The sequence below is a fragment of the Balaenoptera ricei genome, chromosome 8, assembly GCF_028023285.1.
Source record: "Balaenoptera ricei isolate mBalRic1 chromosome 8, mBalRic1.hap2, whole genome shotgun sequence".
NCBI lineage: Eukaryota > Metazoa > Chordata > Mammalia > Artiodactyla > Balaenopteridae > Balaenoptera > Balaenoptera ricei.
In genome coordinates this window covers 8,753,178-8,769,615 of record NC_082646.1, presented here as the reverse complement: position 1 = coordinate 8,769,615, position 16,438 = coordinate 8,753,178, and the positions used below count along the sequence as shown (strand labels likewise).

The 16,438-nt window shown below is 54.3% G+C and overlaps 2 protein-coding genes and 1 long non-coding RNA gene across 3 annotated transcripts; 1 reads left to right on the top strand and 2 right to left on the bottom strand.

Annotated features, from left to right (window-relative positions):
• The first annotated feature begins 3,295 nt into the window (after positions 1 to 3,295).
• NRGN (neurogranin) lies at positions 3,296 to 10,501 on the top strand. Its single transcript, XM_059930143.1, has 4 exons — positions 3,296 to 3,439; positions 8,828 to 9,054; positions 9,283 to 9,300; positions 9,708 to 10,501. Exons 1-2 carry the CDS (start codon positions 3,425 to 3,427, stop codon positions 9,047 to 9,049), a joined length of 237 nt encoding a protein of 78 aa, XP_059786126.1. The 5' UTR covers positions 3,296 to 3,424; the 3' UTR covers positions 9,050 to 9,054; positions 9,283 to 9,300; positions 9,708 to 10,501.
• LOC132370321 (uncharacterized) lies at positions 7,613 to 10,322 on the bottom strand. The gene is made up of 3 exons (XR_009504545.1): positions 10,287 to 10,322; positions 9,553 to 9,637; positions 7,613 to 8,174 (listed from the first exon to the last, which is right to left on the bottom strand). It is a non-coding gene; the product is annotated as an uncharacterized LOC132370321 (long non-coding RNA).
• A 315-nt stretch (positions 10,502 to 10,816) lies between the features above and the next one.
• Positions 10,817 to 16,434, bottom strand: VSIG2 (V-set and immunoglobulin domain containing 2). The gene is made up of 7 exons (XM_059930141.1): positions 15,326 to 16,434; positions 14,786 to 14,949; positions 13,994 to 14,201; positions 13,030 to 13,188; positions 11,946 to 12,065; positions 11,690 to 11,834; positions 10,817 to 10,953 (listed from the first exon to the last, which is right to left on the bottom strand). Exons 1-7 carry the CDS (start codon positions 15,732 to 15,734, stop codon positions 10,821 to 10,823), a joined length of 1,338 nt encoding a protein of 445 aa, XP_059786124.1. The 5' UTR covers positions 15,735 to 16,434; the 3' UTR covers positions 10,817 to 10,820.
• Between the last annotated feature and the right edge of the window lie 4 nt (positions 16,435 to 16,438).

Genomic DNA, 16,438 nt, shown 5'->3' with positions numbered 1-16,438 from the left:
GTACCCGGGCTCCCCCTCTGCCAGCCAAGTTGCTAAAAATACTACTACAGCAAAAGCTGGAATATTTGCCGAGAAAACTGAATTTCCTGCCACCCTCACCCCCTCCGCTCAAATGAGTAAAATCCTGACCTAAGAAGCCCCCAGATCAGCTCCACCAAAGGCACAGCCTCCTACTTCCCACCCTCGTCTTATCATGGAGTCCCTCTGTGGGCTTGAGCCGGGATGTTATGTTCAGAAAGTGCCCACTCCCAGGAGGGGAAGCCGCAAGTATTGGCAAATAGCTTGCCATGTGCCTTGGCTTTTCTCTCTGCTTACAAGGACCAACTCTCTCCAAATCCCCCTCCATCTGTCCCAAGAAGGATCTGTATTGGACCCCAGAAGCTTCCCACTAATCCATCTTTTATCCTCTCTTTTTTTTTGGATCATCTCCTCCTCTGCCAGCCTTGCCTTCTATTCTGTGCCCTCCTCCTCCATGCTCCATGCTGGGTCCAGACTCTGCACCCACAGGTCCCAGCTCCCTCTCTAACCGGGCCCTTCCGGAGTTCCTCTCCTGTCCAGGCCTGCAGTCCTTCTCCTTCAGTAGCTGGCGCGGGGGTGGGGGGTGGGGGGCGGGGGGGGCGGAGCAAAGATAGAGGAGAGTTTTTGAAATCTCAAGAGTCAAGGAGAATAACTGTAGGGCCCAAGCCCAGCAGGTTACTAGGTAACCCTCCAAAGGCTGACCTTGGCCCCAGGCGAGACGCAGGGTGAGGCAGACCGCTCCTTAAACCAGCCGGACCCGGCATTCCGCACTGCTCCTGCCCCCTTTCCTTCTCACTGGTTCGAGAATCAGAGGCTCAGAGTTCCACCCAGCCGGACTCGCTGACAAACTCTGGCCACTTAGTCCAGATGAGGAACCCCTTACCAGGGGAAGTGCATGCCCTTGATGTATGCTGGTGAAGGGGTCCACTTCTGTGCGTGTCTTTGGATGTGAGTATGTGTATGTGTCTCTGTGGATGCGTGGACATTGTGTGTGTCTGCGTGTGGGTGTCACTAAATGGGGCCATCCGTGTTGCTGCTCCTGCCTCTGGATATTTGAGTCTGTGGGTGTCTGTCTTCCTATTCCAGTCTCTGCTTTCCTGTCTGTCTACCTTTTCCTCACCTCGGGGCCTGCCCATCCCCCAGGACAAACACTGTGGCCAGTTCTGCGTGGGCACCTCAAGTGGGCTGTGGCTGAAACGGTTGTTTTGCCGATGGAACTGATAAGCGCGCGTATCTGTTCTCCCTTGGGCCCACTGGTGTTCAGAGACACCCTCACCCCACACAAAGGTGTCTTTTAGGAAGACGAAAGGGCTGTGCTGCCTGTGAGGGGGTTTGATGGGGGGGGGCACATTTTAAAGATAGCCCCTCTTCAGCTCTGACCAGCAGGAAGAAGGGCCTAGAGGCAGCGCAGCCTGCAGAGGGATGTTGCCTAGCAACTTGGGAGACTTTACTGCAAACTCACTAAATCCTGAATTCCTCAGCTCTAATTTGGGAAGAGAAAAGCACGGAGTCCAAGCCTGATATCCAGTCTGCCCCCAGTGTCCTCCTTCCCTCTGTCCTCTGGAATCTGGAGTTGAAATCCAATGGGAACTGGCACAAACCAAGGCCCTAGATGTGCGCATCATTTAGGCAAGGGCTCGAGTTCCCAAGACATCCTGTCATTTGGTGGAGGTGGGGGGATGGAGGATGTGCCAGAGACAGATTGGGGAACAGATTTTCAGTTACAAGGGTGGGTGGGTCCCAAACATGCTGGGAGAGACACCCCTACACCCCAAGCTCTGGAATCCCAGCCAGCATCCAGCTCAGCTTGGGGCCCCAAGCTGGCTAACCCTGTCCCCAGCCAGAGTGGCCACTGGAATTTCCCTCCCGCTCATCTTCCCTTTGGCAAGCAAAGCCCGTGGCCCAAATATTCAGGTAAGAAGGAAGCGTGTGACAGCCATGCTAGGACTGGCCAGGGGCTGTTGGTTCACAGCAGTGCTGTTGCAGGATCCCCTGTCCCGACCAGAGCCACAGGGCATTTTTCCCCTCCTCCCTCTGCTTCAGTCAACAGGCCTGAAGGGCAGCCTTCCTTTCTTCCTTCCCTCCTCTGGGACCTCAGCTGAGAAAGACGTTCTAGTTTTCTCAGAGGTGGCCCGCTCTCTTCACTAACATGCCACACTGCCAGCTCTCGTACCCTGACCGGTTTGGGGAGGCTGGCGACCACGAAAGTGGCAGGCTGCTCCTCTCCTATCTCCCCTTCCCAGGCCTCTCACAAAGCCCACATCCTTCCTCCATCATGGACCTAAAGAACTGATGACTTCTGATATTTCCCTAAACTGGGTTGAGAGTATTTTTTTCCTCCCAGGGGCAAGGGTGAGAGTGGTCAGTTTTTGTCTTATTCAGAAACAGTAGATTAAGAGGGTAGGGAGAGTGTGGTTCAGTGAGTGGGAAGGAAGAGTGCCCATATCCATATATAAATACATACAAAATGGGTGTTGTGCATGTATGATTTTGTCTGTTTAGTGCAGGGCATTTAGATAGATGGATGGATAGATAGATATGCAATGCAGACATTTCGGATAGTGTGATTGCCTGTGGATGTGTGTGCTTGTGTGTGCACATAACAGGGCGTTTGCATGTATCTGCTCAGTGTGTGTACAAGGTCTGTGTAGTTATTTTTGCAGGCTGTGTCTGTAGTGTCTGTATGTTGAAGAAGTGCACGTTTTAGTGAGCCTGGGGAGTATCATATATGGGCCTGTGGGGCTCAGGCGTGAGCTTTTGTGTTTATGTGTGCCCACCTTCTCCATTCCACAGCAGAGCGACGACGGTACCTTTAAACCGCACGTCTTAGGGGGCATTTCTTTGAGGACTGAGGGGGAGGGAAGGTAGAGGGAGCCATATTTGGCACTCTAGCTAGGTTGTGGAAGCGTGGGGAGGTGGGTGAGGGGTGCATGCTTTTCTCTATGTGGGTGGGAGGGGTGTTGTGCACAGATGCGAGTGTATTTGTGCCCGGGATGTCGGGGTCCTCCTTCTGCCTGCGCCAGCATACATCTGCCTGGCAGTCTGCCGCCTCGGCAGCATCGGGGGTGAGTTTGGGAGGATGGGGGTGTGTAGGAGGAATGGATGGAAGTGTGTAGGCAGAGGGGTTGGGGCAGGAGGGGGAGCGAGCCGGAGGGAGCCGAGAGGGGGCGTGGTCCCCCTCCAATCTCCCCGCCCACCCTGCCGAAGGCTTCTCCTGATTGGCTTCTCGACCGCAGGGCTCAGGTTACTTTCTCCCGCAGGGCCGAGCGCGGGAGAGAGGACCCGAGAGCTGAGCGGCTGGTTTGGCCCCGGTCGGCTGCCTCCCCACTGCCCCAGAGTCCCCACCCGGCACCGCACCGACCCCCTGCGCCAGCCTCCGTCCCAGCCAAGGGCCCCCAACACCAGCATGGACTGCTGCACCGTAAGTTAGAGGGTCTGGGGGACGGGCACTCAGCTTGGACTGGGGGAAGGGGCACCCGAGAAGCCCCTGGAGGGCGAGCGAGGGATGGAAGTGGGTGCAGAGGACCTAGCAGCAATAAGGGTGCCTGCTGAGACGTGGGTGGTGGGTGGTGGAAGGCGCCCGCCTGACTTGAAAGCCCTAGGAAGAATGTTCCCCAACTCGTGGGGGCGTCTGGGCGCCCATCCGCCAGGCAGTCTAGGTTGGTCTGGGAGCTCGGCAAGGCTCTGCAACAGGGAAGCTGCAGGTTAGACGGGAAGAGGAACTTCCCCCAGAGAGACGCTGGAAACCGTCGCCTAGCGAAGCTCCCGCGACTCCTTTCCCCTGGCTTTCGTCCCCCGCCCCATTCCCCATCCCACCGCCGCCGCCGTCGGTGGGCTGACAGGTTAACTCTCGTGACCCTCGCGCCCTGTACAGCGCCGGGTGAGATAGTCAATTATTATTGGTTAGCTTAGTAGTGATGATGGGTTGCGAAGAGCCTAGTCCGTGTGGTTCTGGGGAGGGATTGGCCAGACCTCCAACGCCTTCTAGCCATGGAGGGGGCTGGGTGAAGTGACCGCGAGAGAGCCCTGCTGGCGAGGGAAGGAAGTGTCTGCAATTTGTCAGCGCCCACACGGAGACCTAATGCCAAAGCGGGTTGCTGTTAAAGTACTCTGGTATGAAAGCGCCTGGTACAGGACCAGGCTGCTGGCACAGTCGAGGAGTGCAGTGATCATGCATGTATACAATTTATTTGTTCATTTATTTGATATTTTTATTTATTTTATTTTAGCCCCTACATATGGAGAAAGTCCTACTCCAAAGTCTTGTATTCTCAGACGTTTGGTCAACCCAGCTAATGATACAAGAGGTTATGACTTTGCCTGCTTAGAAAAGGAAAAAAAGTGAGGTTTGGAAGGAAAGAATAGACCAGTTTAGAAGAGGTGAGACTTCCCTATGTCTGGGTACCAAGAGGCAGAAAGAACTTAGGGACAAGTGGTTGTGGTTGTTGTTATGATGTTTAACTCTTATTAATACAAATAATAGTTGTCAATTTGTGAATGCTTACCATGTACCTAACATTTTATGTTTAATCATCACAACAACCCTGTGAAGTAGATATTTTTCCCATTTTACAGATGTGCAAACTGAGGTTTAGAAAGATTAAATGATTTGCCCAAGGAGGCACTGCTTCTAAGTGTGGAGGTGGGACACTAGCCTTGTCTGATTCCAATAGCTGTAATTTAACCTCTCCTATAAACATTTACTGTATTTCCTCATTATAAAGGTAATATGGTCATAACAGAAAAATTTAAAAACTAAAGAAGAGTATAAAAAAGAAACATATCAATCATCTACAATCCCACCCCCTGGAGAAAGCTCTAATAACATATTTTCTTCCAGTCTTTCTCCTCTGTTTGTTATTCCCCAGGAAGCAGTTTTTGGTTGTGAAAGGAGGAATGGGCTCTTAATGGAGGTTCCTGGGCTCCTCACCCCCAGCAGTATTTTACAAAACAGAGACAATAAATGGATGGTGGGTTCTGGATACACATGTAAGGGAGAGGAAATACTGCCAAGATGGTATGAATGATGGGGAAGGGAAGGTAGGAAGAATGGTCAGTGGAAAGAGGTGAGAGAGCAAAGACTCCAAGAAGCCAGGGAAGGAATGTAACTTGTCTCCCCTGGTACCTGCAGGACTAATTAGAGTAGGATGTCGGGTCCCTGCCTGTAGGCTCTGATCTGCCCTGGACCATACTCCTGGGTGCCCACAAGGCCATACTGAGGGATTGGTAGACATGTTTGGAATAAGTGTCCCCTAAAAAAAGGAGAAGCTGCCCACCGAAACAGTACAGAAGAGGCAAATGCATAATTATCCCAGAGGCCCAGCACCCTGGGTCACCTCCTCCAGCGCATTCTCTACACCAGAGCCTTCCCCTTTCAGGCCCTGTCCTAGGCCTGCAGGGCTAAAGAACTGAGCAAGAGACAGCACCGTTGTCAGGCTGTGTATGGCGTTGGGGGGGGGGGGGTGGTGGTGGTAGCATGGCAGCCAAGAAGAGGTAACGGGGCAGAGCGTAGGGGCAGGGCTGGCACTGATCATCTTCCTACCCAACCCCATTCTGCGGAGGGCTGGGCTCAGTGCTGGGAAGCAGCTGGGACGTGCATAGAGAGCAGAGCACATCTGGGGGGTGAGGACCGGTCCCTCTTCACCTTCCATTCTGGGGTTCTCCTTGCTGACCATCCAACCTGGTGTTTGGGCAACACCTAGTCCTGCTTTATTTTCTTCTTTCTCCGTTGTAAGGAGGCTCAAACAGAAATGAGAAGAAGAAAACAGATCCGCTTTTTTTTTTTTTTTAAGAGCAAGAGCTGTTGATTCAGATGTACCAGTTGCCAATTTACATAGTCTGACTTTATATCTGACTTTCCTGAATTCACTTAATATAAAAAGGCAAAGAAACATTTTTTTGGACCCATTTTTTGCTTAGTCTAGTTGACTTGGTCCAGCTGAACTCATAGAAATAATTACCTGCCCTGAGGTAGTGGTTAACAGCACAGGTTTCTGAATCCCATCGTTTGTCAGCTCTGTGACCTTACGTAAGTTACAAAATGTCTCTGAGGATGTGTCTTTACCTGTAAAATGGGAATTCAATGAGGTAATGTGTGCAAAGCGCTGAACACAGGGCCCAGCATATAACAAGCAGTAGGCAGGGATCATTCTTAAAGCTTTTAGGATTTGGGAGCTGAAGGAGACTTTATTCATCTAGGCCAAGTTCTAGTTGTGGCTGAAGATATTGAGACCCTCAGAGGTGAAGTGATGGGACCATTTGGGGCCAGAAGCCATGGCTCGTGTTTTGCCCACCACTGTCCCCCTCCCCCTCCTACAAACCCCCCCAGTTCATGCAGAGCTCTCAGGCACACACCATCAGATCTTGGCTTTGGAAGGCACCAACGCAGGCACCATGACCCTTCCTGGATTCCTTTTACTGTCCCTCCATTTCTGTCCCTCCAGCTCTGCCCTGAGAATTCAGCTGGAGGGAGAGGGGGCTGATTCCGGGGAGGAGCAGCGTGCTGGGGGTGGCTCTGCCTGTTGTTCCATCCTGGATCCAGCTGGGGTGGGTGGTGACCGCAGGTGGGTCTTAGCATGTTTGGGGGAAGATACCCCTTCCTCCGCCCCACCTCTACAGCTGCTGGCCCAGGAGAGGGGCTCAGGAATGTTTTCTTGAGCACTGTCCTCTTTTGAGAAGAAGCGTCCCTGTTCCCTGAGACTCTCCCAAGAAAGGCTTGAGCTCTTGAGAATCAAGGATCCAAAAAGGGTTGTTTCTGTTTCTAAGTGGGGAATAAGATGTCAGGGGGTGAGCACTAGACCCAGGAAAGACAAAAAGAGTGTGTCAGACCCCTCCACAACCACACCGGCCCTTGATAACTCCTTTTAACCGAAGTTAAATCAATTGTGGACGTCTTGAGCACAAACTGAGGAGCTCTAAAGCCCAGGAAATGAAGACAGCCTTGGGAACCATAATGAGAGGAAGCCATTTGTAAACCTGGGCTTAGGGCATCTGGGATGTAAATCTGTGCCTCCTAGGACAGGACTGGGCTGGGGCAGTGATCACTGAGGCCCCATGCACACCCATCCCAATTCTGTGAACCGGACGGGTGATGGAGCGAGGGGAAAGGAATAGAACTGAATTACTACTACTGCGTGAGACCTCTGCAGAGAAGCAAAGCACAGGGAAAGTAGTGGAAGTCCTCAGGCAAAAAAAAAAGCAAATTCCTAGAAGCCAGAGGGTCAGTTCAAAGAAGAAATGCCCTTCTAACTCCCCAGTACCCTTCTGCTTCCTACCCCACGTCATCACTGTGAGTAACACTAAGCAAGAAGCAGGCTGGGGGCGGGGGCGCTGAGGCCCTCTCCGTTCCAGAGCCTCGCCTCTGAAATCAGTCCCATCAGTTCCCTACCCCTTTCTATTCTCAGCTAGGGCAGGCTGGCTGCTGGAGAAACAGAAACCTGGAGCCTGTGGGTGGGTCTCATTATTTTTAGGTTGATCCCTATGAAATTGTTTTTATATGACCACTTTAGCCTACAAAAACAGCTCTTTCACATCAACTCACTATCATTTAAAGGAATCATAATAGCTACCATTAATCGACCAACTAGATGGTGCCAGAAGCTTTCTGCATATCACATTGTTTATTCTTCCCCACAACCCAGAGGTAGATATTATTATCTGATTTCAGATGAAGGAACTGAGTTAGGAAAAGATTAGAAAACTTGCCCAAGACCACTCAGTTAGCAAGTGGTAGAGCTTGGTTCCTTTTCTTGACTGCCTTTGCTTACCTGCAGAGTAGGGGTTAAAAATATACTCTGGACTCTGGCATACAAAGGTTTGACTCTTTGGTCCACTGATAACTACCTGTATGACCTCAGGTATGGTTTCAACACTCTAATCAGTTTTATCAGGGGTAAACTGGGATAACAATAAAAGGTACGTCATAGAGTTGTTGCCAAGACTAAATAAAATAACATCTGTAAAACTCTGTGATGCTGTGCCGGGAACAAGGGTGTTGCTTAAATGGTAGCTATTGTCATAATTCTTTCCTTTCTCTTGAGCACATCATGGAAAGGGCTTCTTGCTCCTGCTATTTTCCTTTTGTCCTTTTTTGGAGTGAAGCCTTTTCTCTGTAGCTTCTTCCAGACCATCTCCTCTCTTCTGTATTTGAGTACATCCTGAGGAGCAGTGCAAAATGGAGAGGCAATGGGAAAACAGTCTCTGGCCTCTAGCCCTGGGTGGAGGGGGGCTGCCTCGCTGAGGGGTAAGCCCCATCTTCACCCTAATTCCAGCTTTGAGCTCTGGTGCGATTTTACTCAGCGAGGGGACTGGCCTGCCGGTTCTTCTGAACCCTCTCCCAGGGAATCCTGGACTCAGAAGGGACCCTTCTGAGCTGGAGGCACCCTCTGAGGACGGGGGAAAGGCAGCCACATCCAGGAGTCCCTGCTGTGGTTTACTTTGCTCCTCCAAACCCACCCTCCAGTCAGCTGGGCAGCTCCCCTAACTCGGCCGCTGGCAAGGGGCCTTCACTCACTCAGGGCTACCCGGCTGTCTTGTATCCCATCTACCGTGCACTTCTCTTTCCTGAGCTGGGAACACAACTGTGTCCACCTGACCCTGAACCTTCCTTTTTACCTGCCGCTGCCCAGGAGCCACACACACACACACACACACACACACACACACACACACACACGGGCGCTGCCTTAGTCCTTCTCTGCACTTCCCACTCCCGCGTCGCTCTCGTCTCAATCCCCCAACACTCTCCTCCTACCCCACTCTCGGGGGGCCTCGGCCCGGTCACCCCACAAGGACCCCCCCCACCCCTCAGGAGAGCGCCTGCTCCAAGCCGGACGACGACATTCTAGACATCCCGCTGGACGATCCGGGTGCCAATGCGGCCGCTGCCAAAATCCAGGCGAGTTTCCGGGGCCACATGGCGCGGAAGAAGATAAAGAGCGGAGAGCGCGGCCGGAAGGGCCCGGGCCCCGGGGGTCCTGGCGGAGCTGGGGGCGCCCGGGGAGGCGCGGGCGGCGGCCCCAGCGGAGACTAGGCCAGGTGAGGCGGGCCGCAGGCTCTCCTTCCCGACCCCGGACCCCCTCCTCCGAAGGAGCAAGGAAGACTAAGGGCGGCTGGGGGGCGGAGACGGGTGTGGAAGGAGTCAAGGATGGGGGCCTAGAAATCTAAGACGTGCGGTGGGTGGGAGGAGGCTGAAGATGCCGCGGGTTGGAGCGCTCACCTGTTTCTCTCTCTCCACCCTCCCTGCTGCCCCGCCCCGGACCGAAGAACTGAGCGTTTTCGAAGGTAATGAATACGACTCCGAAGCAGCGGGGTGGGACCCCTGAGTGGGAGGAAAGGACCAAATCCCCAGCCCTTCCCTCCGCCCGCCCTCACCTCCTCCCAGCCAGGGAAAATGCACCTGCGCCGGCAGGCTTTCTGACACTTGGAGACGCCTGAGACTGCGACGGGGACGCACCTGGACCGACGCAGATACCCAGTCACCCGCGTTTGACCAGCCCGGCCGGGGGCCATAAGCACCCAGCGTCTCACACGTACCGGCCGCGGGCTCATTTCAGCTCAGTGACTCCGGGTGTGCAGTTCCGGGTGACCGGGGCTCCCTGGTGCTCCCCGCCCTGGTTTCCTGATTCAGGAAGGAGAGGGGAGAGGAAGTACTGGGAGAGGGCAGGTACTCAGACCTTCTCTCTCCTCAGTTCCCGAAGAGAGATGGATGCCACGTCCCCTTCGCAGCGACGAGACTTCCCTGCCGTGTTTGTGATCCTCTCCTTCCCACCAACCTGCCAGCTTCAGGAGCCCGCTCTGCGTCCTCAGAGACCCCCTCACCGAGGCCGACTCCGTCGAGGACTCACTAAGGCCATGCCCTTTTAGTTAGTTCTCCAGTCTAGTATGGTCCCCGTTCGCCCTTCCTTCCGACCCTAACCCCAGTCTCCGCGCTCCCAAATCTTCCTTCTTTAGCTTCTCGCCCACCTCTCCCCGCACCCAGCATGCTGCTCTGCCTCCGCAGCCTCGGTGCGCTTCCCTTCGCGCTCTGCGGAGGGCGCCCTAAGCGTTGCCCAAAAACACTCCAAAAAAGAAGTCCTTTCGATCTCTGCGCAGCTAAAGGGGGCGCCATGCCTCTCTGCGCTGTTCACGTCCCAGCTTAGTCCCAGAACTTTGGATAGGGGAGGAGGGTTTTTACGATGTCGGATACCCCTTGCTGTGATCGGAAGTCCCCATTTCACACCCCAACCCCACACCTGCCTGTAATCTGCCCTCCCCTCTCCCCAGCGCACCCCGAGAGCCGCCTCTCCAGCCCTCTGCTTGTTTCTGCAAAGGCCGAGTGCGGGGGAGGCTAGGTAGGAGGAGTCTTCCGAGGCCCCGCCCCTGCTCCTGCTGGCCCCGCCCCCACGGGCTCCTGGGGCTGTGGCCGGGAGGGTTTTTATCTCCGTGTGTGCATGTGACCGTGCTGGGTTGGAATGTGAACAATAAAGAGGAATGTCCAAGTGTTCAGAGGGTGCCAGAGGGGAAGGGAGTTTGGGTGCACAAGGCCACCGTTCGAAATTTGAACAATCTCCTTTGACCGAACCAAAAAGTGGAGGTGGAGAGGGGGAAGGGAGGAGAGGAACCTAGGTTAGAACGTACCTTCGGAACCAACCAGACTTCCCGCCTACAGCATCCCCTCTGGGACTTCAAGCCCACTCCTTCCCTTACCAGTAACACTCTTTGGGCCGCCTAGAGGAATTCGCTATACCGGCAGAAAGAAGGAGACAATATGGTACCCAAAGGCTTTAATTCTTGATATTCCCCCTCAGGGATTGGGAGAGAAATCAGACAACCATAGGGAGCTTAGACTTGGCGGTCGTCACAGTGCTGGCAGACGGGGGCCTCTCCAGGAGCCCATTGTTAGAATCGGCCCTCACAGAAGTTTGCTCATAAATCCCAGGTGCGGTGGCATCCTCCCTGATAAACACAGGCAATTCTAAGTGAAGGCTGGAAGCATCCCTCAGTGCACCATCATCCTCTAACCCAGGGGCTTCTAATTCTCACTCTGCATAGGAATCATGGTGGAACTTTGGTTGAAATGAAGATTTCAGGCCCCATCACCCCCAACACACACACACACACACACACACACACACACACACACAGATTCTGCTTCAGGAGGGATATGAAGTGGCTTGAATCTGAATGTTTCACAAGCTCCTGGTGACTTCTGTTCGAGTAATCTGAGGACCACACTTGGAGAAATATTGCTCTGATCCCTATTCTGGACCCCATGACTGACAGCTGAAGTTGATGACAGGCGGCTTTTGCCTCTCCTTCCCTTACTGCCCCACACACAAGAACTAAACTCAGCTGAGTGCTCAGGACAAACAACTCCTGGCCTCCACATCCTGTCGATGTATATAAAAGGCCTTAAATAGTGAAAAGTAAAAATTCTTCTTTTTTACCTTACTGAAAAGTGTGAGGAGGGTGAGGGCAGCTCATGAACCAAGCCCTCCACCCTGCATGCTTTGCTCACACGCTCAACTCCACGGGATGTACTGCCACTCCTACCACAAAAGCCCAGCGCTGAGCAGCACCCCGCACCCTGAAACACCCCCTAAAGGTGTCAGAGTTTGAGGGCTGAAGTCACCAACTCTTAACCCAAGCCCTTTCTTCCCATTCTGCACCAGCCCTCAGTCCTCCTGCTCACCGTAGGTCACTACCCCTGTATGTCTCCTTGGGCTTCTTCCTCCTGTCTTTCTGGAACCTTATCAGGCAGAACACAGCAACTGACAGGAAGAGCACGACCAGCAGCACCCCGATCACAGCCCCGGCCACTCGGCCTTTGGAAGCGTCTAGGAGACACAGGATCCTCAGCGCTGCAGACCTTCCTTGGTGCCTCAGCTAGCTTCATGCAGACCCCCACCCCAGGCCTGCCAGCCCAGCCTTTGCCCAGCATCCCCTACCGGTCACAGAGAGGGTCAGCTCACAGGATGCACTGCCCATCTGGTTGGTGGCCACACAGCGGTAGGTGCCCGAGGAAACCAGGGAGAGATTGGTGAGAATGAGCCGGCCAGACACCTCATCTAGAGGGTAAAGAGGAAGCGTTCCATCACTCATTCAACTCACAGTGAGCTATACTATGACAAAAGCATATTTCATTTCATCCTTACAATAATCCTGTCAGGAAGGGACTAACCTCATTCTATTAGTGGGGAAACTGGCTCAGAAAAGGAAAGTAATTGTCCAAGGTGATCCAGAGAGGAAGTGTCAAAACCACTGTTAACTTCTGTGCTCTTTCCACACTACACAGCTGCCTTTTCAGGGAAGGGGGAGACAGCACACACATGAAGGGTTCAGAAACCACAGTGGAATCGGGGTGGGGTGTCTACTGGCTGATGTCAGGTTCTTGGTTGGGGGAAAAGGGCTTGATTGCTGGAAACTGTGTCCTCTGGGTGGCTCTAAGCTGACCCAAATGCTCTTCTAAACTGCTTACCTTCCCTTTAGAAGGAAGAGCACACATTGGGAGGTGATCTTGGGGGCTCTCTGGATTGATAGAGGGGTTTGCTGGGGCTGGGAGGAGAACCAGAGCACTGGAGCCAGCATGAGGAGGCTGAGAAGCCAAGGCTCTTAGACAGTCACATGGTTCCTTGAAGAAACTGGCTAAATGATTCAAGCCAGTCCATGCTACTCTGCCTCGGCTTCCTCTCTAGGAAGTTTGGAAATGATTCATGACCCTTAAGAAATCTAAAAGGAATCCTGATCCCCAAAATAGGCAAGTGGGAATCATAGAATGCCCCTGCCTTCCACTCTCTTCCAGGATATCAGGAGTACGTTTAGCTTGAGTAATGCTCCAGGGACCACACAGCCACAGACTGTACAGGAAGACAGGAGGGAACAATAACGGGAGCCAAGGAAGAAGCAGGGGAAAGGTATAGCAGTGTGTCTCATACCTGAAAGCTTGGAACTTGTACTGTGGGTGTGTGGAGTTTAGAGGCCAGATTTGCCCAGGTTCTGAGTCCCTTCTTCCTTGATGGCGTGGGCCCTTACCTTGCACCATGCTGCCAGGAGGTGGTGTAGGAGAAGATCCAAGGCGGATCCAGTTGTACACTGGCCTGGGGGCTCCCTCGGAAGAGCTGCATCTCAATGCAGCAGAGCCCCCCACGGAGGTTTGACCACTCTGACTGCACGAGGGGCTATTGGGGGGCACTGCAAAAATCACAGGAAGTACCTTAGCCATCTTCTAACCCCACCCCCATGAAGTGCTAGGTTTCCTGCTTCAATACCTCCTACCACGTAGCGGTCCACCTCTATTCACATACCACTGCATCCCAGGGGAATGATTTCCACTATTGGAAATTCTGATTGTTAGAAAATTCTTCTTCATGTTGAACCAAAATCTGTGTTAGTATAATATCCCAGTTGGTCCCAATTCCTGCCCTCTGGGCCCACAAAGAGAAATGAAAAAAATCTCTCCTCCCCAGGACAGCCCTTCAGATATTTGAATGCAGCTGTCATACACCACCTCCTAAGTCTTCTCTTTTCCATCTAAACATCTCCAGCCCCTTTAATAGTTTCTTCTGCTTGCTCATCTCCAAGCAGGCTCTAGTTTGGGGTGAGATGGATGCTCTGAACAAAGTTAGTGCTCAGTGATAGGGGCCCTTTTTCCTTGAACGGGCACTCCCCCTCTCTGCTACTGACCTAGAGAGGGACAGAAACCTAGCTACAAATGGGAGGTTCCCCCAAAGATGGAGCTGCTGGGGGCATGACTCAGATCCCTATCTGTGGGAAGGGCTTTCTCTTGAACCCTCACTAGCGACTGAGGGAGGAGGCATTCTTTGTGGACGGTGGAGCAGGGGTAGGATTGGATGACTTTGGGAAGGGGGCATTTTCCTTCGGGGTCCCCAGTGCAGTTGGGCCCTTGGGCTGGAAATCAGGATAGGGGAGGATTTAGCAGGGCCAGTGCAATCTTTCAGGTTATGTGGGTGGCTGGTGGATCCCCAGCCTGCCTCACCCAGCACAGTAAGGTTGATTAACCCCAACCCATTGGTGTAGAAATCTGGCGGGTTGTTAACATGGCAGAGGTAGGTTCCAGTGTCCGAGGGGTGGACATCAGTCAGTTTCAGGGTGGCCACTCCTCCTGTGGGGGGGTTCTGAAGCAGGCTGGCCCTCTCTGCCTTAGAACCAGTTGGATACAGCTGGCCATTGGTGAAGTACAGGATCTGGGGAGAAGCAGAAGACACATATGTGCTTTTTGCCACCTGGCGTCAACTCTGTAGTCCTTCTTCAAAGCGGATAATAGAAGCCCCTCCCTTATAGCAGCCAGGGAAGCTGATACTCTGTAGCCAGAACCAGGAAGATCTATGTCGCCAAATACCATCCCTTCCCAGGTGCTGAATGAACTAGATTCATTGCTTTCCGCTAAGCATGCTCTCAATCTGGGGGGAGGGGAAGCAAATATTCCCGGAGGGGGCAGCATTTTTATCCTGCTTTTAATCACAACAGCTTAGCCTTGGTGGGTTTATGAACTGACACCGGAGTGGCACTAACGTATTGGGGTTGCATGGAGGAACTCTGGGGGAGGCAGTTGGATACACAGGGCTGTATGTGCGATATAGCCTCACAGAGACTGCGTTCCTAAGAAGATCTAGAAAGATCTTTTTCATCTAAGCATACTGATCCACAAATGCGCCCTCTCCGACCCCCTCGCCCTCATCTCTGGGTGGGTCCCCTGTTCCTGCCTCTCCTGGCCAAGCCCGCCAAAGGCAGGAGGGCCCCCCATTCCGCGCGGGTGCCCTCAGCTCACGGGTTGGGACGAGGAGATGGGCCTCCCAGGCTGCACGAAGCTCCACTCCAGGGCGAAGTTGTCTCCCACCGATGTGCTGTAGCTGCACGTCAGCTCGGCGGTCTTGCCCACCGGCGCGCTCAGGGGCTCGGTGGGCACCTTCACCTCCACGGCCAGCCCGGGGGCTGGAGTGGCCGAGAGGCCGGTGGGAGAAGCGCTCAGCTGACCCGGCCGGGGTGCCCTTCTTCCCCTGGGGCTCAGCTCCCTCCGCTCCATCCCTCCCTTCCTGAAACCTGGGGTTTCCAGGAGGGAGGAGCCCACACACCACCGGCTTTTTGGGTGAAAGGACCTGAAAGGGCCAAGCCTGGGCCCGGTCTGAGGGTGTGCTTGTCGGGGAAAGGAAAACAAAAGTCGGGTGGTGGTTAAACCCTCCCGAGAGGCCCAACTTGTCTGCTGGCCCGCCGGCCTCCTCTGTCCTCCACCCTCCCGGCGGCCTTGACGTCTTCTCCCCGGCCTCTGCCCCCGCCCCCTCCCACCGCCGTCCGCAGGCCCCCTCCTCACCACTCACGCAGACCCAGCCCAGCAGCGCCCCGCACAGGAAGGGCCCCGGGAGCCAGGCCATGGCCGCGTCCTGCCGGCTCTCGGTCCGTCTGGGCATCTGGCTCTGGGAGAAGGTAGCGAGTGCCCACAGGGCAGCCTCCTGGTGCCAGGCCCCAGCGAGACTGGCTATCTCAGAGCAAACAAGGGGAGAGGCCTGGCCCTCAGGTAAGGAAGTGCGCCTCCCTCCTCCAGGCCCCAGTACGGGAATCATTCTAGCCCTACTCCCTTCTTTTGTCCCCTTCCCCCCGATTTCTGAAGCAGTCAGGCCCTGGGGAAAGGGCTGGGCCTGGGGCGGGCACCTCAGGGCAGGAGAGGGATCAGAACTGGTGCTCTGCAGGGAAAGAGTGACCCAGGAGGAAGAGGGAGGCATTCTGAGAACCTGGGAGCTGGCAAATGACGTCACCACTTTGGGGTCTCACACTGTGAGCTCCAGCCCCAGGCCAAGACCCTGCCACCCCCTTCAGAGGCTTGTTCCTTCTGAGCCCCTCAGCCCCTCTTCAAGTTACTCCTCTGAGATCCCTTCTTTGGCACCTTTATCACCACTTGCTGAGGCAGGAGTCTCCATGGAAACTACAAGCCCTCCCCACTCCCAGAGCCACCCCATTTCACGGGCAGAGAAACTGAGATCTGGAGGAGCCCCTACCCTTGGTAGGAAAAGGTGCGGCAGGACTGGGGTGGACACACCGCCACCACATCCTGTGCCTGGCTGCCCCCCAATACGAGGGGGATCACTGCTGGACGGGCACGAAGACGGGTAAGGACTCAGTGGTCTGGGGGAGAGGAGCGGGAGTTAGGTTCTTCTCCCCTGCCCTTGAGGAGGAAACAGGAGATTCAGTGCACACACACCTGAGCTGTGAGCACTCAAGCTCCAGCAGAAAGTCACCAATTTTATCCCCTTGCTGCTCAAAGTGAGTGAGGGTCTCCCAGCCCCAGGCCCTTTGTGCCTCTCCACCACTGCCTGACAGCAAATGACCCTTTGAAAGACTCTAGAAGAGCTATCCCGAGCCAGTAAGCCAAGCTGGAGGCTGTGTGGAGAAGCCCTTCTGGGTCCACAGCCTGGGCAGGGTCCTTTCT